The sequence below is a fragment of the Fundulus heteroclitus genome, chromosome 21 (assembly GCF_011125445.2).
Source record: "Fundulus heteroclitus isolate FHET01 chromosome 21, MU-UCD_Fhet_4.1, whole genome shotgun sequence".
Taxonomy (NCBI): domain Eukaryota; kingdom Metazoa; phylum Chordata; class Actinopteri; order Cyprinodontiformes; family Fundulidae; genus Fundulus; species Fundulus heteroclitus.
The window spans coordinates 12,028,376-12,051,734 of NC_046381.1; the positions used below are offsets into that span (position 1 = coordinate 12,028,376).

The 23,359-nt window shown below is 41.1% G+C and overlaps 1 protein-coding gene across 2 annotated transcripts; it reads right to left on the bottom strand.

The window, feature by feature from the left end:
- Positions 1-82: 82 nt before the first annotated feature.
- trpc1 (transient receptor potential cation channel, subfamily C, member 1) lies at positions 83-23,359 on the bottom strand. Of its 2 annotated transcripts, none has more exons than XM_012853138.3 (13): positions 22,734-23,359; positions 22,112-22,266; positions 20,614-20,715; positions 20,299-20,501; positions 18,482-18,613; positions 17,971-18,166; positions 16,105-16,441; positions 13,734-13,873; positions 10,228-10,377; positions 4,223-4,416; positions 2,525-2,726; positions 2,056-2,250; positions 83-549 (listed from the first exon to the last, which is right to left on the bottom strand). In XM_012853138.3, the coding sequence occupies exons 1-13, from the start codon at positions 22,858-22,860 to the stop codon at positions 322-324; spliced, it is 2,361 nt and encodes a 786-aa protein (XP_012708592.1). In that variant the 5' UTR covers positions 22,861-23,359; the 3' UTR covers positions 83-321. The 2 variants fall into 2 exon arrangements, with proteins under 2 accessions (XP_012708592.1, XP_012708591.1); XM_012853137.3 differs by having other exon boundaries at positions 10,228-10,380.

The following is a 23,359-nucleotide window of genomic DNA, read 5'->3' on the forward strand; positions in this document are numbered from 1 at the left end:
ATTCTTGTAAATCGTTATGGGAATCACTGAATTAGTGTGTTACTTTAAAGAAAATGTTCTTTTTCAAACATGTAGCTTAGTCTCAATTCTTCCATAAATCTTTATTTTCCCGTTTATTTTATTTATTTATTTATTTTTTACAAAATAAAGGTTACATAGCTGAATAGATAGAAGGCCTGAGTCTTGAGGCTTTTATAAAATGACCCCAGCGACTTTAAAGAGCAGAGTTTTTTTTGCACATGCTTGAGGGATCCCAGATAAACATGAAGCAAGATTTTTTATCAAGAAGGAAGAAGGAGAAATAGTCTGTTTTTTTGTGCCTTAGCTCCTTGGGTAGAACATGGCGTATTTGGATGTCCGGAAGCCCAGCAGGTCCCTCATCTCGTTGCGAAACTTGGACAGGTCTTGGCGTAGGTCGTTCAGGTTTTCCACCGTGGCCTGGTCCATGCTCTGCATCTTCTGTCGCGTGGAGGTCAGGTAGCGGTGCACCAAACAGCACATGATCTTCTGGTAGTTCTCATCCCGCTTCTGTTTCAGGTTCTTCCACTCCTGCAGGGAAACCACACCCAAGGACTTCAGACTCGTGGCAAGACAAGCGTTTTAGCCACGGATGGTCATTTTGTTTCAAAAAAAGTCTGTAGTAGTGTTTCAGTTTTCAATATCTACAGAGGTGATGAAAAATATAAAGCACACCCTCTTTCAGCTTTAGTATTTTAAATATAACGAAATAAGATCTAGTCTGGCCTAGTTTAAATCCAACTACATCTATAATTAAACTCACAACAGATCAGTGTCACTATTTAATAAACAGCAATGCCAAAATCTAAAGGCTTATTTAAAAAAAAAAAAGTACTTCCTTTGTGCTTCAAGAAGCTAAATGAGCAAAACTAGCAGCCATGTGCTGCTATTTAAATCCCTTTGATGATTAAGTGATCATCGCCATACGTGACAAACCCGTGACAAAGAGGTTTGCTAATCAGACTCAAATAGATACGTGTTAACACAATGTCAGACTGTTGCAATCTGGAAAAGATTATAGGGTTTTTGCATTTTTAGTAGGTTATATTAAATAGTTTTATGACCACTTAGTGGTCTCATTTTACTACACAAATGATTAAAAACAACCTAAATTAGTGACTTTGTAACTTGCTCTAACTTTTGCTCACCTGACTCAGTAACTTCAGTTAAATGTTACCGTGTCAGCTTGTTTTGGTGTTTCTCAGCTCTGGCATGTGATTTTTCACAGAAGTTACCATACTTGCCATTTACACAGTAACCTAACGATAATCGATGCCGAGAACAGGTGTGATCAACCACTGGAAACTGTGTTTTTCCAGCTAAACAATGTTAAATATACTCTTCTAAAGGAGCTTCAAGGGTTCGTGGGAATGACAATAAATAACAAAAAGAACTCCAAACAAGAGGCAAAATGTAGTTGACATTCTTCCTTAAGACTTTATATCACAGTTTAAACCCAACTGTTTTTGGCTGTTTCCACAACATGTCCATCTTTTTCCAGAAATAAACTTAAGTTGCAAGAAAGGAATATTTAAAAGAGATTCAACCAGTCCAAATGCTCAGCGTAAGACCAAGCGATGTTAGAGATATTGTAAGACTCCTGCAACAATTTCCTTCAGATAAATAAAACTAAAGTAGAGATATTTGGTAATATATCAGAGTGGGAAGTTTTGTGAATACCAAACTCTGCATATCAGAACAAACACCTCAAGCTACCAACTGTGGTGGTGAGAGGGCAATGGTTTGGGTTTGTTTTGCCGCCGCTGGACCTGGACACCTTTCACTTATTAAGTCCACCATGAAGTTTTTCATTCTAGCTTCAAATGTGAGGCCATCTATCCAAAATCTGTTGGTTGGCCAAATCTGGATTATGCAAGCAATTAAAAAAAATGCTGTAAAGAAGAACAGAAGCTGAAAAACATGAGACTGATACCTAAATGGTTCCACCATTTAGGTTTTTTTGACCATTAAATTTTAATTTACAATATGATATCCATAGCTGTTTTAGTAGATTGCTACGTAGTTTTACTTTCTCACCTTGAGACTGTTCTGTCTCTTCACTTTGCCCTTTGTGGTGTGGGAACAGATCCACTTCCTCATGCTGGTCACCAGGTAGCAGACGGTCTTCGGCGAGGTTAGGACATTGAGAGGTGGGGGCAAGGTGCACTTGTCATCGAAGTAGCTGAGCCAGAGCTTGGCCCGTGCAAACTTCCACTCCTTGTCCTCGTGATTCTATAAAAAGCATTTAAAAAAATGCCCTTCATTTCTCTAAAACCTTAACTGTTCAAAAGAAACAAGCTTGAATATCAAAAATCACCATTTTGATCTAATCAGAATCAAACAATTACTCAAATAATAAACCATCAACTATCTGTGAAGCATTTAACGAGGGACTTGAAGTAACATCCAATCTTGACAGTAAGTGAACGCAGATGCGGCCTTCAGTTCTGCTGTGAACTCAAATTGCTTGAGACAACTGCTGGGCCGAACGTTTGTAAAAACTTACAGCAATTTGTCTGAAGCTTTTATGGAGCATGGCCACCAGCAGCTTGGTCAGCACGATCACCACCACAATGTTGTAGGTGCCGATGATCATGGCACCGACGAAGGAGCGCAGCTCCTCCGTGTAGCTGATGCGGGTGACGAAGAGCGCAACGTGCGCCAGGGAGAAAATGTACCAGAACAGAGCGTAGCAGGTCCCCATAAACCTGGAAAACAGGATGCTGGTACATAAATACAAGCATGGCTGCCGGCCAAACATCTGGCACTTATAACCACTTCTAACCTATAGCTATAGAAAGCGATGAGGAACAAAAATGTGAATTTACTCTACAACCTGACTTTTGGCTGCAAAAGTGCTTAAATTACTGTCAGACCCAAGTCTGAGTAGAATTATTTGAGTTATTAATCTTTAAAAAATAGATAATTATCAGTAAGTAATTTGCATGTCTTCTTTGGATCACATATACAACCTTAAAGAGCAAATATCATGTTTTGGAGTCCCCCATAAAAGAAAAAAAACTCAAAACATGACACATAAAGAAATTACACCTTTCCCATGGTTTTCAAAGCAGATCCCCCTTTAAAACAGGAAGGCACTACCATATATGGATGATGACATGTCATCTGGAATTAGAAGGCAGGACTGCCTCTTGTCTTAAAAAGACAAAAGTGCTGTTTTCCAGTGGACTTCCTCACCTTTCCCATTAAAGTAAATGGTTGAAGAGGACAGATATTACAGAGATCAAAAGCAGTCTCTCTGTTTGATCTTTTTCTTTTTTTTGTCCCAGGAACACAAATAAATTGGAACCTTGGAAGCTATAAAAAAAACCAAAAAAAACCCACAAGACTGATGGAAATAACCACAGAAACAGCAGATAATACTGGTGGAGTCAGCAGCCAAACAATTAAGGTGACCACAGACACCGCTTGTACACAAAGCTCCTCAGGTATAAAAAAAAATTAATATTTTCTGTACTGTTTTTTTTTTAACTCTTAATGTGTGGGGAAAGATGAGACTTTCAGCTGCTTCCATTCACTGCTGCAATATGTTACACAATATCAAGCAGGCCATGCTGGTGACCCAGTTGTTGGGGAAAACCCAACGATGCTGGTTAGTCTGGTAACAACCTACCAGCTACCCAAATCTGACTTTTTTTCCATTAAAAGCTGTTTCAGATTACAAGCAACAAGTGCCTTTACACCCCTGGGTTACATCCCTGAGTCTGTTGGCTCTTTAAGCTACAGCTCTGGCATTAGTCTCAACTTCCTCACCCTCACTGGACAAATTGACAAACAAATATTTAGAATCAGGCGTCTATTTGTCATTATGTCACCCTAATGATATTTAGTGACGTGACGCTTTCACTTTACACTTGCTATGCATGGACATCTGAGTTTAAATGAAGAAAATTGAAGGTGATGATATATGCCCTTTAAGATGATTTGCATATTTTGTGGGTTTTTCTATTCTATACTGTTTCCTCCAAACTTCTGTGAATTTGCCAGCCACAGTGTTACCGTTATGAAAGAGTAGTTCAGCAAACTCATCTTTTTCACCGTTTAGAGTTCTCTAGATAATCTCGACCATAATCTCACACATAAACAAAAAGATAGCTCATGTATTAGTTGTTCTTCAGTGTAATTTTAGCGCCTGCTAATGTGCACTGTGAACGGTAATGGCTGTCTTAAAGTGTGGCCATACGTGTGAAAGGCGTCGTTGCTCTGTTCCGGGCAGAAGATGCCTTCGCAGTCCTTGCTCGGTTTGATCCGGTCCTTTGTGTCTTTGACGTAGTCTTTTCCATACAGCTGGGTGAGCCCGATGGTGAAGGAGAACAGGACGAGCAGGAAGAGGCCCAGAAACTTCCCAAACTCCTGTAGCATCTGACCCATGGAGATCTGAGGGGAAGCCAAAATGCGTCTGTTATTCCAGTGCTGCTAACACAGGCTAATCAAACAATGTAATACAATAGTATTTTAAGCTTTTGATTTGTTTGTTAGATATTAGGATGTATGAATAGAAAGATGTCTGTAAAACACAATGCACACAAGTAAAATAACATAATAATAATAACAAAAAACAATAATATTAATATATTTGTACTAAGCAGCAGAGATGCACCAGGAAAGTTTTCCAGGCCTTTTCTGGTTTTCATGGAGGTCTGATGTGCCAATACAGATGTTTTGCTTCCTAAGGACTATAACCCGTGAGAAGGAGAGAAAACGTGCTGTCGGCTTGTTTCCAGAGGTAGTAGTTGGAAATCCAACAGAAAATGAAGGCATACCAAGATTCCCACTAATTATTATTCAATTCAAATGCCCTCACTCTTTAGCCGACTGTTATTAAATGGAAAAAAAAAAATGCATTGAAGAGCACACTGTTAGTTGATGTGTTCAATGGACAGAAATAGTGGGAGTTCTTCATTTTTGATGCTTTTATAATGAAAAGAAGTAAGGAGATTCAATATTTGACATCATGATCACCAATCAGAGCTGATCAAGGACAAATTATCCATTTCAAAATCGGACCAATGTATTGGTGCATCGCTAGATTAGGATAGAAAGAGCACTTTATTTATGTTCCCCGTTGGAAACTGCTGTTTTACAGCAGACAAGGCTTTAAGAGCAAGTCAAGCATGAGACAAATATTAAGAAACAATCATATATACAATAACGATATATGCTCAATACAAATAGTCCAATGAAGACTAAGCAAGCAACTTTTATCAGGTCTACCAAATGGCTCCTAATTCATTTAAAACAAAAATCAAAAGACAAATTCAAAGACTGTTCAGTAGCAAACTAAACAGGATATTCTGTTCCATTTTCATTCTTTAATAATGAAAATGTCATTCTTGTCCCCTATTTTTACATCTTTATTTTAGCAAAGCAGCCATGCCTACACAGGGAAGTGGAAAAAGACGTCATAATCCAATAGCTTGCAAGCTCAGGGCCTTCTGTACCCGAGGGAAGACAAAGAGGACAGCAGAAGTCCTCTAAGATTACTGGAAGCCTGCTATTTTTAAGCCCGAGTGTCCTCTATCTGCTAAAAAAAGGATGCAAAAAAAAAAAAAAGCTGTAGTAACTGTAGCAAAATCACGAGCCCACAGTGTTTACAGAAGGCCCGCTCTTCCTGCACCCTGGGCTGAACGATGACCAGCGCGTTTTAGCTAAAACCCAGGCGGCTTGTTTGAGCAGAACGGTTGCTCTGTTAGGGTGAATTATTCTCTTGTCATATATAAATTCCCCCAAACCCCTGTGTACACGCATGATTTAGGATGCTGAGTTGAGGTTGTTCCCTTCCTTGGCAAGCCTGACATAAAGCCCGACTTAGTAACTGTACAAATAGAGCTTGAAAGTAATTGCCCTTAATGTTGACTGAAAAAGGCTCAATGTGTTGCTCAAACACTGGCAAATTTAGTTTTTCTTGGCTAAATAGCTCACTGAAGCAAAGTCCCCTCCCTGTTATATGGTAACCCTGGTAGAAAAAGTAAAAAAAAACTCTGCTAATAATTTTTTTATTGTAGCTGCATCATTTTATTCATATAATATTTAAATACACATGCAAGGGGGCATGTACGATAACTTGACAGATTTTAAAACTTGATAAGTTGTCGTTATTTTTCACGGGTCAGTAAGGTTTTGTGGTTAAAGACAAAACGTATTTAGTTTGAGGCAAAAAATATCTTTGGGTTGCGTGGGATGAAGACCCCTGCATTAGTCGCTTTCTACGTGCCTCAGGCAGTTTGGGTGGGCGTGCCAGAAAAAAAAAAAAAAAGAAGAAGAGGTTTCTGTCTTCTCATCTGAACCATAAATGGAGGCTGCTAAACTACACTGAGACTTTAAACGGCAACTGGATGCTTTGGTTGAGACTAATACTGACCTTTTTAGCAGCAAACACTTGCAGGTGGGTCTGGCGAAAAGCGAGGGAATAAATATGAAAATACTTCAAGTAAGGCAGAGGACCTGTGATACTGTGGGCCTGCTTGTCCTCTGAATGCCCTGGGAGCCTTCTGCATTGCATAATAGACATATTGAACGACTTTATTTAGATTTTTAAAACATTTTCAGCGCATTTAAAGGCACACGTAGAAGAATAGGATATCACAGCGACGGTATTGGCAAATTTTCACGGAACATTTTCTTTGACGACCTCAATTTTAACTTCCCCCCACGGGAATGAGTCAAAACCCTAATAAGACAAGATATACTGCGCAACCGGAGCACAGCTTGCGCTTGTGCCCTGAAGCGCATTCCTGCACGGAGTTGACCATGAGGTTTGATGGATTAATGCTGTCAGCGAGGTTAAGTCTGGGCCACAAGCGAGCAGAGATACACACATCCAGTCACGCTTTCCACGCAGAGCAGGGGGGGGGGGGGGGTGAACAACCCCCGATGGCACACGAGCGAGGCTCCTCGGGATGGTCCGACTCAGAGGAACCTCCCTGACTGCAACCCCCATAGACATGAGTCACTGTCTGTGTGCTGGAAGGATCGGAAAAGGGGGGAATTTCTGGGAGCGGCCGCATGGGAAGACCGGCTCAGCCAGATGCCACGAGCGTGCTGAAATGTGTGGGTGCGTGTCCGTTTGCTGGGAGAGGTGTGTCTGCCATGTGAGTGCAGCGTCTGTTTCCAGAGCTAATAGTTTTTTCCATCCTGCCAAGCCACACGTTGATGTCACAGCAGGAGCGAGGCAAAGAGACGGGGGCAAAGCAGATTTAAGACGGAACATGCATGTTAACGATCTGCACCGTGGAATTAGGTTTTTTTATAAGGCAACCACAAAGTGTGCCCAGACTTAACGGCAGGGAGACATCCCCAGAAATATATCGGCGCATACCTGAGGACTGCCTTACGTAATGCCGAACACAGATGGCGGGGTGGGGGGGAGTTGGATATTGGTTGTTTTTATAAATCATCCAAGTAGACAATGTCATGAATAAGAAGAAGGAGCACCTATGATCCTGAAAAAACAGGAGGCCTGCAGTGGAAAATGTAAAATCCAGAGTTGTGAATTTTCTCAAGTAAAAAGAAGATGTGTGTGTTTATTCTTTGATTTTTTTTTTTTTTTTTTTTTTTTTGGCAAACCACAAAACTTCAATCAGCACAATTACACTAATAAAAAAAATCTGCAAATAGTTTTGGAGAAAAACAAACAGATTTCCTTTAAAAACTAAAAAAAAAAAAAACAAATTAAACTAATTCAGGTTTTCATGGACTGCAGAATTTTGTTGAATGCTTCTTGCCTGACTGCAGTCAGTATCCACAACCCTCAGATTAAAAAAATAGATTCTTTTTTACTTTTTTGGCCTCCTAAATATAAGCTGGTTGTCTCCAGAAGTCAGAAAACAGAGTCCATCCCTATAATTTAATCTCAGCGTGAATCCAGCTGCTCTGTGGAGGCTTGAGATTAGAGAACATTTGTGAACAACGAGCATTATGAAGACCAGGGAGAAAACCAGCAGACAGTTCAGGGGTAAGGTTGTAAAGAAGCTCCTCCTAGGCTTGGAGATGTTACAGAGCCCTGTTCAATGCATCGTCTGAACATGGAAACAGAATGACACGATTAAAAACCTGCCAAGACAACCATTAGCTCTGCACTCCACCAATCTGACCTCTATGTAGAAATAGCAAAATGAAAGACATAATTGAAAGAAAGTCATAAGACACAATTTGCAGTTTGCCACAAGTCTTGGAGGGAACAGAACAAGAAGTTGCTCTCATTTAGATGACAGCGAACATTTTGGCCAACATATAAAACAACCTGTGGCAGAAAACTAACATTCCACCCCACCTTTAACCTATCATCCCCCAGGTGAAACATGATGGTTGCAGCAAAATTCAGTGGAGAAGTTTTTTCTTCAGCATAGCTGATGCAAAATGTACATCGCTAAATACAGAACAATCCTGGATTAAAATCTAACAGCGGCTGCAAAAGACTTAAAACTGGGATGGAGGATCACCTTCAAGCAGGAAAATAACTCTGAACAGGACACAGCCAAAACTGCAGCGTTATAATTAGATGAAAGCATCTCCACGTGTTTAGTCCAGACCTAAGACCACCTGAGAATCTGAAGCTTAAAAAAAAAAATAACTGTCTCTTGAGATTGAGCTGTTTTTCAAAGCTCATTCTCAATTTTTTTATAATTTCAGGCTTTAGATGTGCAAAGCTAATCATAGCATATGCCAAAAGACTTAAAACAGCCGTAATTTCAGGAAAAGTATCAAATAGGCATGCAGTAGCTTTCCAGTTTTTTACCCACAGTATATTTTTAAAGAGGGGTCTGTAACGTTTAAAATCCACATAGCCATTTTTGGCCAAAACTCGTTTAGAGCCGCAACTCTTACCTGAAGTTTTTTTTATTTTATTTTTTTTAAATGACAACTTTATTTTTGTTCTGTGTTTCCAAATGAAGTAAGACATACAATAGTTGCAAAAAGAGGATGGACACATTTTTTTCTATGGCATGTTGATATTTGCAGAAAACGCAAAAACAAAAGTTTCCAACCTATTGATAAAAAAAAAAAAACTTTATGAGTGTCATTCTGTTATAGAAATTTCCTGCAATTATTCAACAAATAGACTGAAAAATGTTGAAACCTGCACTTTTTGTTACATCTATATTGATTCCTAATCCTTTTCAGTTATTAAGAGCCATTTTGAAGGGTCCAAAGAGCCACTTGCGGCTCTTGAGCCGAAGGAGGCAGGCACCTGATGTTGGGAAATTACTGACCATATGGGGACATAATAGCACATCCTCACCAAAATACAGTATGTCAAAGGCTTGAGAGATGTCCTTGGATGCAGGTAGCTATCATTAAAAGGCAATTTCCCAATTTCACACAAACTATGTTCCCAAGAACCCAAGCTGGCTCTTAAAATAGAGACAGTTTGTTTTATGACAAGAAACTAGGCAGGCAGTGACTCAAATGACAATATAGATAGTTTCCAAAATTCTGTGGTTCAATGACTGTCCAAAGGTGGGCACACGAAGAATTGGTCAAGAGGGCAGAGATATCCAAAAAAACACTGGGCTGAGGCAGAGGCGAAGCACAAAACAGGTCCAAAAGTGACTAGAGGTTAGAAAGCTTGGGGGGAAAAAAGGCTGGAACGTTTGCTTAAAGAAACAAAGACAAATTGGCGTGGAGGGGAGGGAACAGACTGATTAAATACACAGGAGGGGATGATTGAGAGCAGGTGGGTTCAATCAGACTGACTGGGGAGTGCAGGCAGCAGAGGTGGGGCAAATCACAAAATCAATCCAACAACTTATAAAAAGTATGTCCTGAACTCTCAACTCCCACATACTTCAAAGCCTCTAAAATATTCCTGAAACTCTGTCTTGAGGAAGGCCCAAAGCCATCAGTCAAAGATAATGGCAGCAGAACGGTAATGCAAACGACAAGAAGCTGTGACGGTTCACTACGCTTGGATCATTTCACTATCCGAACATAAAACGTTCATCCCCTACAAAAATTCCCCCCCTACTCGTACTTAACGTCCACGAGGATGTTTGCCAGGCAGAAAAGCTCAGCTGGTGCGATGCTAAGAGTGGGCTTGCCCTTGAGTTATCGCATTAGAGAGAGGAAGAGAGTGGGCGGTGTGATCGTCTGTCTGTTCCAGTGTGAAAAAATATGTAATAATACACGTAAAAAAAAAAAAAAAAAAATCGATGTGATTTCATAATCCTTACGTAAGCGCTTACTAACCTGCAGCGGCCCCAGAATGGAGCTGGTGGTGTACATGAAGAAGAGTCTCAGGTAACTCAGAACGTTGGCGAAGGCGAAGAGGCCCTCGGCCACCAGGATGGGATGGAAGGCGTCCCAGTTCTTCCTCTCCGTGTCTGGTTCAGTTTTGAACTGCTGGTTAAGAAAAAAAAGCCTATGTTAAATTGGCCAAATTGTTACAAGAACATCCTCGGTGCTTTGAGATCTTAAAGCGCAGAGAGTTTTAACTCAAACAATAAATCTGATCTCATTTACAGGGCTACTTTTTTTTTTTGGCAGCCCTAGTAACAGTGCGTAAAGAGCCCGTTTAGAAAAACCCAGCTTGACTGTATCCAGCCTGTCCTCCCCTCCCTTCCTGGGGTCCGTTCTTCGTACGTTGCTTAAAACATCCGAGATCAAATGACACATCCAAGATGATTTCATCCGGCTAATCATGATCCGGCTAATTGGGTTCTTCCAACACGCCTGTTGTTTACGATTAGTATGGCTGGATTGAGTTATCTGAGACAACTGCGCGTTCATGCGTTTGTTTAAAAGGGGAAATGTATCGATAGTAGAAACAATGATCAGCAGTGCTGCTATTGGCTGTTCAGCATGGCCAAAGAACGCCCACAGTTTTTCTCCCAGCAGAACACAAGCTTTTAATTGAAGGTTATGATGAATTTAAGTCATTAATTAAAACACCTCAAAATCTGTTAAAGCCAGGAGAGAAGGCTGGTAAAAAGCAGCAGACAAATTAATGCGTAAATACTGTCCATGGTAGATGTTTCTTTCACTTTCTACAGTATGTATTTTTGCATTTTAATAATCTCATATTTACTTTGTTCTTTTATATTTAGAGCCTCCACGGGACCCACTAGAACATGGGGACAAGTAAAAGTGAAATACAAAAATATTCTACAAAATGGTAGCCTTTAATTATTACACTTTATTTTAAAAAGGCACTTGTTATGTCAAGAGATCCAAATTTCAGTGTCATTCCTTAGACACTGGAAGGAAAGGACACGTGGAAACTGGGAATTTTACCAAAAAAAACTTTATCCATAAAAAACGAAAATCTTCCTTTTCCAAGTCATACACAGTTTACACGGTAAAACTGTATTGCTCCGTGTCTAGATAATCCATCCATAGTTTTTTCTAATACAATATATGGCTCGACAGGAAGCAAGCCTTTCGAAGTAAAACTAAACTTCACAATAAAATAGCCTGAACAAATCTTCTTACTGAATATGATAAAAATAAAAAGCAAACCATCATACAAATAACTTAAATATTTTATATTTATGGCTCCAACACCACTTTTTCCTCTTTAAAAGCCACTGTTAAATGATGTTTGTCTGTTTATAACAGCCACCAAGAAAAATCTCTCTACAATTACACTGTCGCGCTGCGCTAAAGGATCCTGTCTATTGCGCAATACGCAATTAATTCGAAAAACTCTGCAAATTATTCTTGCATCTTCCGCAACAGGTTGCTGTCGTAAAAATGGACATGGCTACGGCAGACTTCCCTATCTCCTCCGCTTCTAAAGCTGCGATCTAATACTGTTTACATGAAATAAGCCTGCTCTGGAGCAGGCTTAAGCTGGCGCACATGTTGCTATGACAACAAGTGCAGGAAGTCTTTCGAAGAACCAAACGATCCAAGATCATGCCAAATCGTCAACAATGAAATCCTGCTAACTGAGTTAGCGACGTACGAAGAACGAGCCCCTGGTCCATTCAGGACACATAAACAACGGAGTGTGTTGACGAGTCCTGTTGCTTTCATTGCTGTTTGCTGCCAGTTGGTGGCAGTATCAAAAATGAGCAAAGCGGAGCAGCCTGATGCAGGCTGTGATGTCGGTGGTGATTTTGCATTCTTATTCAGCCTATTTGTTTAAAAGTTTGCAATATAAATTATTTTAATCAACTGCAGACAAGCTCGTCTTCCCCACCTCACAGCTGGATTTAATATCAAAGGACACATGGACATGGACATGGGATAAATTAGCTGTAAATTACACTTTTATTGATCCCACCAATGCACATATGCTCATAATTTCTTGCATTGTTTTGCCTAACATCAGTTTAAGCTAAGGTTTGAAAGTGTCCTATTTTCAGGAAAAAAAAAAATTAATTCAATTCAATTTTATTTATAGAGCGCCAATTCATAAAACACGTCATCTCAAGGCACTTTCCAAAGTCAAATTCAATCAGATTATACAGATTGGTAAAAAAAAATCCTAGTCAAGGAAACCCAGTAGATTGCATCAAGTCTTGACAAGCAGCAAAATAAAAAGGGAAATAAATTTTAAGCCAAACTTCAGGAAGGCTTCTACCCTTCAGCCGAACATTACAGAAATACGGTGTTCCAGTCAGTTTGCATACGCTCACCACTGGCATTCAAGTCTTATTCATTCAAGGCTTTTGGAGAGTTTTTTTTAACAGTGCACCAGCATACAACCTTCTTAAAAAGTAGATCTCAATTTGCAGGTTTGCATTTATCGTAGATTTTCTTTGATCCACACAAGGTGAAAATTATACATACAGGCTTAAATATATACATATCCCTACTAATATTTGAATCAATGTCCTTTAATAGATTGCAAGGAAGAGATGACATTCTTTTAGCCATGAGTGAGCTACTGGCTTAATTCTGGCTGGCTTTCGGACCGTCACTCATGGCTGAAGTGGTAATGATGATCATTTAAAGTTGTTGGTTTCCTGACAGAATTCGTTTGTTAACACGGTTTATATTAGCGCTGAGGTTGGGGCCACCTCAGAAATGTGCCTTGACTCTTCCAGTAGTAGTTTCAATGTGAATTGTCTAATGGTGTTGAAAACGTAACCATGTAGCTGTTGGTCTGAAATGAGATTGGAGAATTTGGGGAGGATCCTCCTTCTTCAGTACTACAACCACTTTGAGAAATCTGCAAATGCAACTGGCAGCACCATTTCTGGCATTTGGCAATGGCCAAATATTCATCCAGAATGTCAGACTTGTGCACTCAAATATAGTTGATAAAAAAAAATCATCAAAACTGTTCATAATACACTGCAAAAAGGGAACTAAAAGTAAGTGCAATTTTCTTGAAATTAGTATGTTTTCCTTGATTTGAACAGCTGAATAAGACTATTTGCCAATGGAATGAGTATTTTTACCCCTAAAATAAGATAATTAGACATCCTGCACTTGGAATAAGATGATGAAGATGAACTGTTTTATTTTAAGTGCAAAAATCTTATTCCATTGGCAAATAATTTTATTTACCTGCTCAAATCAAAGAAAAATATACTAATTTCAAGAAAATTGCACTTACTTTTAGTTCCCTTTTGGCAGTGTACAATCACCCCAATAAAAAAAACATTAAAAAAACTAATAAACCATCGAAAGCCCCAGGTTATTATGATAATCGAGTCCACGATGAATGAAAACCCATGTCCAGAACTGTTTGTATCTATTCAATTAAAAAGAAAGAAATGTGTCCATGTGTGATGTGGTGTCACCTTGCTATGAGCAACTATCCTAAGAGTGAAAGTCGCCAGGTAGAGCGAGTTCATCACAAAGCTCAGCTGGTTCCTGGACTCTTTCAGGAAGTCTTCCAGCCCCTCGTACCACAGGCGCTTCACGTCCGACCACACCATTCCTAAAAAGGGCGCAGAAACTCATCGTCAGATACGGTTACATACACAGACACGCTGATCTCGTGTGGAATATTTTTTTCTGATTAACCCATAAGTCATCTCTAAGACTGAGCGGCGGGAAGGACACCGGCATCGTTGAGATGAAAAAAAACGGAAATTAGCGTGCTGAAAATGTGCCTCCGGGGGGATTTCTGGAGACGTGTGGAACTGATTAAAGATGAGTGGTAGCTTACTTTAGAGCAAAACTAAAACCCCCAGAACCAATCATTCTGTGTGTGTGCACAGGTTATTAAAAGAGCCAATGTGTCGTAACTCTATACTGTGATTCAGGGATGAATCTGTCAGGGTTTTTTTTTTTTTTTTTTTTTTTTTTTAAAGGGAAGCCAGCAAAGAAGTAAGAGCCTCTGGCACAGAAAGCCCTAATAGCCGTTTCTTCGCCCACTCATTGTGTTTGAAAAATGAGACAAACAAACACGACACGAGAAACATTAAGACACATTCAGGCGGCCGAGTGCAAAAACACACTCAGTCCTACAGCATCTGATTTCCCCATTAATGGGAGGCAACTGGCTCAAGGGAGCCGGAGAAAGATGAGAAGATGAGACGGTGGGTGCAGAGGGAGAGAAAGAGCGAACAATGGAGAACATGAAAAAAAAATGCTGCCCTATCGTGTGATGGCTGGGTGTAAGCATCAGAAGCATGTGGGGGGGGGGGGGGGGGGGGGGGGGTTAATAGCTGCTCACATCCTAATAGCAGAAATATGTTAGATGAGTATAATCAGGACTGCTTCTCATCCTTTCCATTTGGCCCATAGAGAAGCATATGTGGAGACAACAGGACCCCTGGTGGGCAGATCACATCTTTTAAGATCAAGCATGTTTGACAAATGGTGAAAATGATCTCTCACTTTGTTTATTTTGAAGGAAGGTTTTACCTCCATGCATAAATCCAATTCTGCTTTTCTGCCAGTGACTACGCTGACGTGAAACTTTAAAATCACCCCGCATCCATTTCCGTAACGTTTAATGAATGAATCCCAATACTTCTGCAGCATTCTGTCGCATGTCTGGTGCTGTTAACCGGGATGATTTGTCGGCCAAGCGGTGAGAAGAGCAGACCGAGACCTACAGCTGCACAAGTAGGCAGGAATAAAAGCAGGGTTTTACAGCCACTCGCAAACATCCCAGCAAGAGGCCAGAGCCATTAACGAGACCCAAAGTGCCTGATGATAATGGCTTCTTGGCAGACGAGGAAGGTAGGGAGGGAGTTTGCTCTCTGGAGACGGTCCAGTTATAATTGGGACTTTTTAGCTGCATCTGATAAGCAAGCTGGGCCATATACTTTTTGTGCCTTGCTTATTTCACATTTCTAAATGTTACAACCACAACCTACATTTTTTTTTTTGGGGGGGGGGGGGGGGGGCAAGGTTGTAGAGTGATAGACAGACACAAAGCAGCACTTAATTGCTAAGTTAAAGGAAAAGAAGAGTTCATTTGCAAAAATACATAACTACGTTTTTAGCTAAAAGAAAACTAAAATGAAAGTGTGTGTGTGTGTGTGTGTGTGGGGGGGGGGGGATCCTTTTAATAAAAATGTATTTTTGAGATGCCATTACTTTGTTATGTCACTCTTACTTGATGAAATACACCCGGTAGGTTAATTTGACTGGTAACACTTTAACTAAATAAGAAAAAGTATGTTTTTTTGAAAAATTATCAGTTATCGGTTTTTGCAAATGAACTCAAAGGATATTTTTTTTTATGTTCTGTTCAGATAAAAATCTGAAAAGTAGGTAATTTGTAAAAAAATATATATATATATATTTTGTGACACTTCTTTTGGCGGTATTTCTTTATAAGCCTTTTTTTCTCCATTTTTCTTTGCAAAACAGTCCATGCTCTATCAGATTTGTGTTTGTGAACCTCACTTTTATCAACTGGATTTATGTGTGGAGTTTTTCATTGTATGTAAGACTATATATTAAAGGCAACATTCTAGCACTTTTTTTAGCCCTTAAATACATTTTGTTGGGTACTTTAATTCTAGGAGTGCAGAAAATGTGAATTTAGTCTCTTCAGGTCCTGCGTAGATATCTTTATATTCCTTTTGGGACATATTGTTCAAGCCGCTCACTTTTCTCTGTTTTCATTAGGTCATTTTGAGCAGTTACGTCACAATATTTCCTTTAGAGCAAACCGCACCAAGTTCACCGTTTACTCGTTGCACAGCTTACCGATGATCCAGAGGATCAGCAGGTAATCGATCATCTCCAGCGCGGGGCCCATCGTGTTCTTCTTGTGCTCGTTGTAGACCAGCGAATACAGGTTGAGCAGCAGCAGGAAGGTGAAGTAGGAGGCGCTGTGGATGATGAACTTGACGAACGGCGTGTGGATTATCTGGCCGACTCGGGAGCGGGGTACCAGCAGGTAGCAGATGGAGAGGACCGGCCAGAGCAGCGCCACGCTCAGGACCGTGCCCATCTTCAGGCAGGTGTGCTTGCGTCGGTAGCTGGCCATCTCTCCGAACCAAACGGTGTTGAGGAACTGCTGACAGTTGGACTGAGCCACAAACTGGAGCGATGGACAGCAACAGGAATCGAAGGGAAGAAGAAGCGACGAACAAATATAACATCTCTTTTAAAAAGTACCGTATTTTCCGGACTATAAATCGCAGTTTTTTTCATGGTTTGGCACGGGGTGCGACTTATACTCTGGAGCGACTTATGTGTGAAATTATTACACATTTTTACCGGTATACCATTACACCTGTTATTTTCACACCAAACCGCCAGAGGGCGCTCTAGGCCTGTGTTGAATCAGACGTAAGTGACGTAGAAGCGGAAGTGCTGCATCTTCTACCTCCGCAGTTAACAGAGTTATTTGAAAGTGACACCGAGGATGAAGATTTTAGTTATTTGGAGTGACACTGGCGCTTTGGTTAACTTCTTTGCATGTTATTTATGCTATAGTTATCTGAATAGCTTTTAATATGTTATGTTAATATACCAGGCACGTTCTCAGTTGTGTCATGTAGCGTAAGCTAACCCTACAATTATTCAGTCTTTTGTTGCCTCCATTCTATTTTTATTTAAAATTACCTTTCAAGATGACATGTCTGTTCTTGATGTTGTATATTATCAAATAAATTTCCCCCAAAAATGCGACTTATACTCCAGTGTGACTTATATATGTTTTTTCCTTCTTCATTATGCATTTTATGGCTGGTGCGACTTGTACTCCGGAGCGACTTATAGTCCAGAAAATACGGTATAATTTTTTCGTTCCGCTTTACTATTATGGACTACTCTGCACTGATTTATCTCACAAATCACCAATAAGATACATTCAATGAATTAGATGAGGCTCATTTGTCAGATTAAAAGTGCCTATATGTGATTAAATCCACATTTTCGCATTAAAATTGTTTTTTAACTGATCTGGGGTGACTTTTTTAAAATCTTAAAGGCCATATTTTTATTAATTGTAAGCATAATTAACAGAGACGAAGGCCTGGAAATGTCTGTCTCTGTGAAATCCATCTGCATTTTACTTAGTGAATCAAGTTACTGAAACAAATTAACTTTTCAGCAATATCCAAATTCAGTGAATACGACTGCATATGAAAGTTTGTGGGTGCAACAAAATGTACAAACGTGCAAGAGGTATAAAAGACTTTTGCAAGGCTCTATAAGTTCTTTCTCGGGGTATATAAAAATGTAATAAAAGGAAATTTTACTTTTTTTTCTCACTGGTTATTGCTTACTTCTGATGTGCAGCCTCTTAAGTAACCTCTTTTTTTTTCTTCAGCAGGAAGCACTGTGCTCCTAGCTGTACAATGATAGATGAGTCACATTTTCACACATAGCCCTACAGACTGTAAATCATTCGGCAGCTTCAAGCTTAGAGCTTCAGTCTGTCTCTGACTGGTTGTTCCCTGAAGGGAGCCTTTGAGGAGCCAAACTTTTGTCCCCCCCCATAGGCAAGCGCACAAAGCGCTGCTGTAGCCGATAAATATCACAGCAAGTATACAGGAGATCATTAACGGGAACGAGGAAATCCGAAAAGCGTTTGTCGGAGATCGCAGGCTTTCTGCGACCCACCTCTTTTTGGTTGTACTTGATGGCCAGTTTAAGCCGGCTAAGGTTCATGCGCTCCTCCAGCAGGCCCCTCTTGTCGATCTGATCCTCGCTGGAGGTGTGATTGAGAATCACTTCGAGCTCCCGAGAGTTTCGAGCCTGAGCCAGAAGATCCTTGGCAAACATCTTGCACTGCTTTGCCAGCTCCTCGTAGTCATTCCTGCAATAGAGAAATGTCCTTAAACTCTTGCTGTTCAGCTCTATTGCCTGTGCTGTATGCCTACACCTGCACATTTTTCTTACTTTGGTATTCTCTACCTGTCGTGACTGAAATTTATAGAGTTAACAGTATTAATTGTCCCGTATTTAAATTATAAATCCAAAACTTTCCCATGAATTTATAGTATATGTTTCTAAAGTGGTACGGTTCCTGTAAAAAACAGTAGAAAGGGCACACAACTGGCCGGTCCCTCATATCACAAGAGGGATGGAGAGATGGAAAGACAGAAGGCTGATGGATAAAGCAGCGTTTTACCTGAACTCCACCTCGACAAGGCTGAGCTCCTTCAGGTCTGCGCTGAGCTCAAACGCTCGCAGTATGGGGTCCTCCTCAGTGAGCATGATTAGAGAGGGGCTCGCCAGGCAGCGGTAGATGTCCAGACGGAATCTGAATGTGAACAAAACAGGAATGAAGCTGCCCACATAGGCAAATTCAACCGAAGCGGCAAGCAGCCGTGGGCGAACGCACCTCCCATCTTACAAAAAAATAAGAAACAAAATACTAATCACAGCTGCTTATCTAGACAAAATAAAAACAAGGTCATATAAAATAAAGAACTGCAAAAAGAACGGACCGCTGTACCACATTTCCGAACGGTCGGGATTTACAGTCAGCCTATAACTGCATGAATAATGATAGATTAGAAAGACCTGTGATGAGCAATGAACATTTCGGCTATTTTGGACCAAACTTGCACGTCTGGTTAAGATGCACACATGTTTGCAGCATCAACAAACAAGTTCATCAGGACGTCTTCAGACCATTGAGTAATTGTGCTGCTTTCAAAAACTGGACATTTTAAAGCGGAAATAAAATAAATAAAAACAATAATTTGTTGTTTTGTTCTGTAATTGAATTTGAAATTATGTAGTTTTGTATATTTTCTAATGAAAGAGAGACAGAGAGACAGAGACAGAGAGAATGTGTGTAAAAGCCTTGCAACAAATAGTTATTTTGGTGGCTTCTTAACCCAGAAAGTATTTTTTCATTGCAGTCATCCATCAGTGCATTCTGAAGGTTTTGTTGAACATCTTGCTTAAAGTGCTCATTACCATATCTGTCTTTTTTTTTTACTCTTACCTCCACAGCATTTCTGAGAAACTCCTCCTTATTACTCCTACACCATTTCTCTTCCCATCCACACCAGAGTAGAACAAAGCTGACCCTGCTCCCAGGCTTCTAGCCTCGCTACCTTTCCGCTTGTTCTCCTGAACACTCAGCATGTCCACCTTCCTCCTCTGCATCGTTTCAGTCAACTCTCTAGCTAACATTCAAAGTCCCTACTCTCAGCCCTAGACTCTTGCCTCTTCTCCTCCTATTGACACATCTTCCTTCTCTTCTTCTTTGCTGACCAACAGCAGGCCAATTTTCACCAGTACCTGGTTGCTCACCAGCACCATCGCTAACTCGGTTGTTTATAGAGAGCTAAAATTGGCTAATTTTTGGCAAATGTTTTACGGCAGATGCCCTTCCTGATGGAACCCTCTGCATTTATCCGATCTTGGTATCGGTATTAACAGGACTTTGTTGTTTTTTTTCACTTACTAATGAAGTGCAAAGAACTCAAAAAAAAAAAAAAAAAGATTTAATGCAGAAACTTTTTGTTTTCAAGTCGCTCAATTTGACACCATGGGTTGGTTTGTTCAGAGCGCTCTGTGAGAGAGGGAATAAAACTGCCCAGCAGAATGGCTCAGGAAAGAAATCTTATCCCAGATGGAATCCGAAAGCAACACGTACTGCACTCCTTCCCCAACGCAAACACTGTCGTCTTCTATCGCTTTTGCTTAAATAAAGTTGGAAGTCTCTTGTACACATTACAACTACAAAATAATGCTGTTTCCCCGATGCTAGATAAGCAGAGCTAAAAAGCAAATTACTGCATTAGGAGTCCTCTGTGGCGCAGAGATAGAATAGAAACAAGCCATTGTATGAAAGAACAGCTAAAAGCATTCCCGCTAAAGCTTTCCCATGAATAATTTGTTTGAATGTACACAAACAGACGTTCACGAGCTGACATGAGAGCGGCGTTGTGCGTTGTTTTCTTATCTATAAATCACCGAGACGGCGCGTACCTGGAGTGCCTCAGGCTGTCCTTCTTGTTTTTAGCATTGCAGAGCATGCACTCGCAGCCTACGGCGTGAGGCCGGGGGAGAGAGATGTCCTGTTTCAGCAGCATGGTCAGGATCTCGTAATTGTTCCTGTGCGCCGCGAGGATGACCGGAGCAACGTCCATGGTGGTGGAGTACTCCGGGTTCTGGATCCGCTGCATCAGTTTCTGAGAGGGGCCGCAGACGGACGTTAGAGTGCGCAGGAAAACGCACGCCGTGCTGCTCTGGGATTTGAATCTGCGAATAGGTTTCAATCTCCGGAAATGGGAGGGAACTTACTGCGATTGAGGGCTTGGAGGAGCGCCTTGGCCTGTGGTTGAGGAGGATGTCCACGGCTCCCACGACCTCCGAGTCTATGGCCACCAGCAAGGCGTCTGTGGCCTTCACAGAAATGCATCGTTTTAGGAAAATAAGAGAAAACGAAGAAAACAAAGAGATAAAGTACCTTGCCAAAGTATTCACACCATGAGGCGTTGCACATCGTGAGATTGAAGTTTTGGCAACATTCATTTTTGCAAAGTAGCTCAAGCTCAGTCAGACTGCTTGCAGAGGAAATTTTAACACAGATTCTGAATTGGATCTGGACTTTGACTGGACCATTCTAACACAACCATACATTTTGATCTACGACAAGGGTTCTCAAACTGTGGTAAAAGTACCACTAGTGCTATTTAGTGGTATTGGGAAGAAAGTTTGGTTTGAGCCATATGTAAGATACATACAAAGGTACATAAGAGTCAGAAAGGATTAGTTGCTCGATCATATTGACAATTGCTTTCAACAGGAACGGAAAAAAGGGGATGTGCAACGGAGAATATTCGTCAGACTGAACAAAGAGCAAGTGCGACTGATTGGTTATGTTCCAGTTTTAAGTCAGAGAATCAGTGTGATATGCTAATTGCTATGCCAAGTGACTAATATAACTAATATAATCATAACTATAGCTAAAAATTGTAAACTATGAAGGCAAAGTTTATGTATTCAGACTCTAAAGGAACATATTTGCAAACAAAGGTTGCAATGTACCATGGGAAAACACATTATCAGGAGTACAAATAAACAGCTTATTGCAGCAACTATTACGCCGTTTTTAAGGTGCAGAACCCATATTGGATTTTAAGGTTGAGATCTGAGAGAAACCTCCAGATTTCTGACTTGAAATTTCAACCTCACTGGACTTACTATCGAATTTTCCAACTCAAAACTCAGCCACCCATAAAGTACCAAAGGTTATTAACAGTGTTTTCTTTTCTGTTTAGTCTTTGACAAGAAAACTGGGTGAAACAAATCCCAGTCGTGTTGCTATAGGATCTTTTCTTAATTATGTATCAGTAGTTTGGTACTTGTTTTACATTTTTTTTAACAATCTGTTATGTAAACGCATACCCGCTGCATAATGCTGCCATTACCATGTTTCAATATGGGTATGGGATTCTCAGGGTGTCAGTTTTACGCCTCTTACGTGGCATTTTTATAGGTTAAAATGATTCACTTTGGCATCATGTGATCTGACAACCTGCCACATGTTTGCTGTGTCGCCTACATGACTTGAGGCAAACTGCAAACACAACTTCTTACGGCTTTCTTTCAACCGTCTTGACGCGAAAGAAAAGTCAGACTTACTAATCAGGTGGCTTTGTATTTATTTATACGTATCAGAGTAAAGGGGACACATGGATGGAAAACTTAAGATCTTTATTTTTTTATCCAAATTGGAAGAAAACTAAATCCCAATAAAATAGGCTTGCAGGACGGTGCATCTTCACATTTCGCTCACCTGGCAGCCGTGTTCGAGCAGAAGCTGCAGGATGTCCAGGTTCTCGTTCTCAATGGCGATGGTCACCGCATCCCGGCCCAGCACGTCCACGCAGTTGAGGTTGAGCTCGCCGTGGCGGTTCTCCTCCAGCAGCTTCTTCACCATGTAGTAGTCACCTGGGAGGAGACGCAAGGGCTCCATCACGCTCAGGAAGCGGCTTTACAGCGAATCTCGCACAGATCTGTGTGAGGCGAGTGGTGAGACAGAGCAGGCTGCAGCCACTTGAATCTTTGCTCAACAATAACATCTCCCTCAGAGGAGACTTACGGCTGCTCGCTTGTGTTTACAGAAGCTTTATATGGCGAATTGGCGAACTTATCAATGACTGCTTGAAAATGCCCATGCCTCTGTGCTATTCATCGTCGGCGTGCTCGCTTGCTTTGCTACCTCTCCTTGTTAGGAGCTGAGGCGATTCAGCAGATGACATGCAAAGAGATGCTTTGCAGATAATGCGCTACTTCTGGCCTAACTGGATCGCTGCGGGTAAATATGAGCCTCTATGAGATGATAAACATAAGACACCCACACATACACACACACACATTTAAAAAAAAAGGGGGGGGGGGGGTAAAAGATGGTCAACCTTTCTCGCAGGCCAGCAGGAAGAGCTTCTCGTCCAGCGTCGTCTCCTCCTTCACTTCTCTCACGTCTTTCAAGGCCAGGAATTTGTCGGGAGAGGAGGTGTCCGTGCCCTGGTACAGAGCTGCCATTATCGACGGAGAGCGGAGTGCGGTCAAGCGCCGATGTGCATCCCACTAGAAAGCTGCGACCGTCACACGGAGGAAGCCCGACGTCGCCATCACGGCCCAATATTACGCGCGGCCCAACAGTGGAGGAATTCTTCCCGGAGCGAGACGCAGCAGCAGCAGCAGCAGCGGAGGCAGCTTCACAGCGTCGTCCTTCGGGAGGAATCGTTAATGTGCGGCCAACACGCCCGTCGTCGTTGTGTGTGTATGTGTGTGTGTGTGAGAGAGAGATAGTGTGTGTGTGTTTTTATCGGACTAAATACAACCTTCCGCTTCCGACCACCGGACCTCAAACATTAGATAAAAGGAGTCGTATCTCTGCGGACGCCCCAAACAACCCTAAAGCTGTCCGTCCCTTTCAGCGCGGGTTTAGCATGCACCATCTTCTCTCCCCCCCTACATCGCACCTATCCGGGATCTTTTTTGGTCCTGATGCTGCTGACGAGGACGCTACTGCGCATGT

Bases quoted from the DNA above. Each gene is read 5' to 3' on its own strand.
- trpc1 (XM_012853137.3), bottom strand. From the start codon at position 22,860: ATGGCAGCTCTGTACCAGGGCACGGACACCTCCTCTCCCGACAAATTC. The intron at 18,167-18,481 runs GTAAAACGCTGC...TCTCTATTGCAG, and splicing joins CTTGTCGAGGTGGAGTTCAG to GAATGACTACGAGGAGCTGG. The intron at 4,417-10,227 runs GTTAGTAAGCGC...GCTTCCCCTCAG, and splicing joins CCATTCTGGGGCCGCTGCAG to ATCTCCATGGGTCAGATGCT.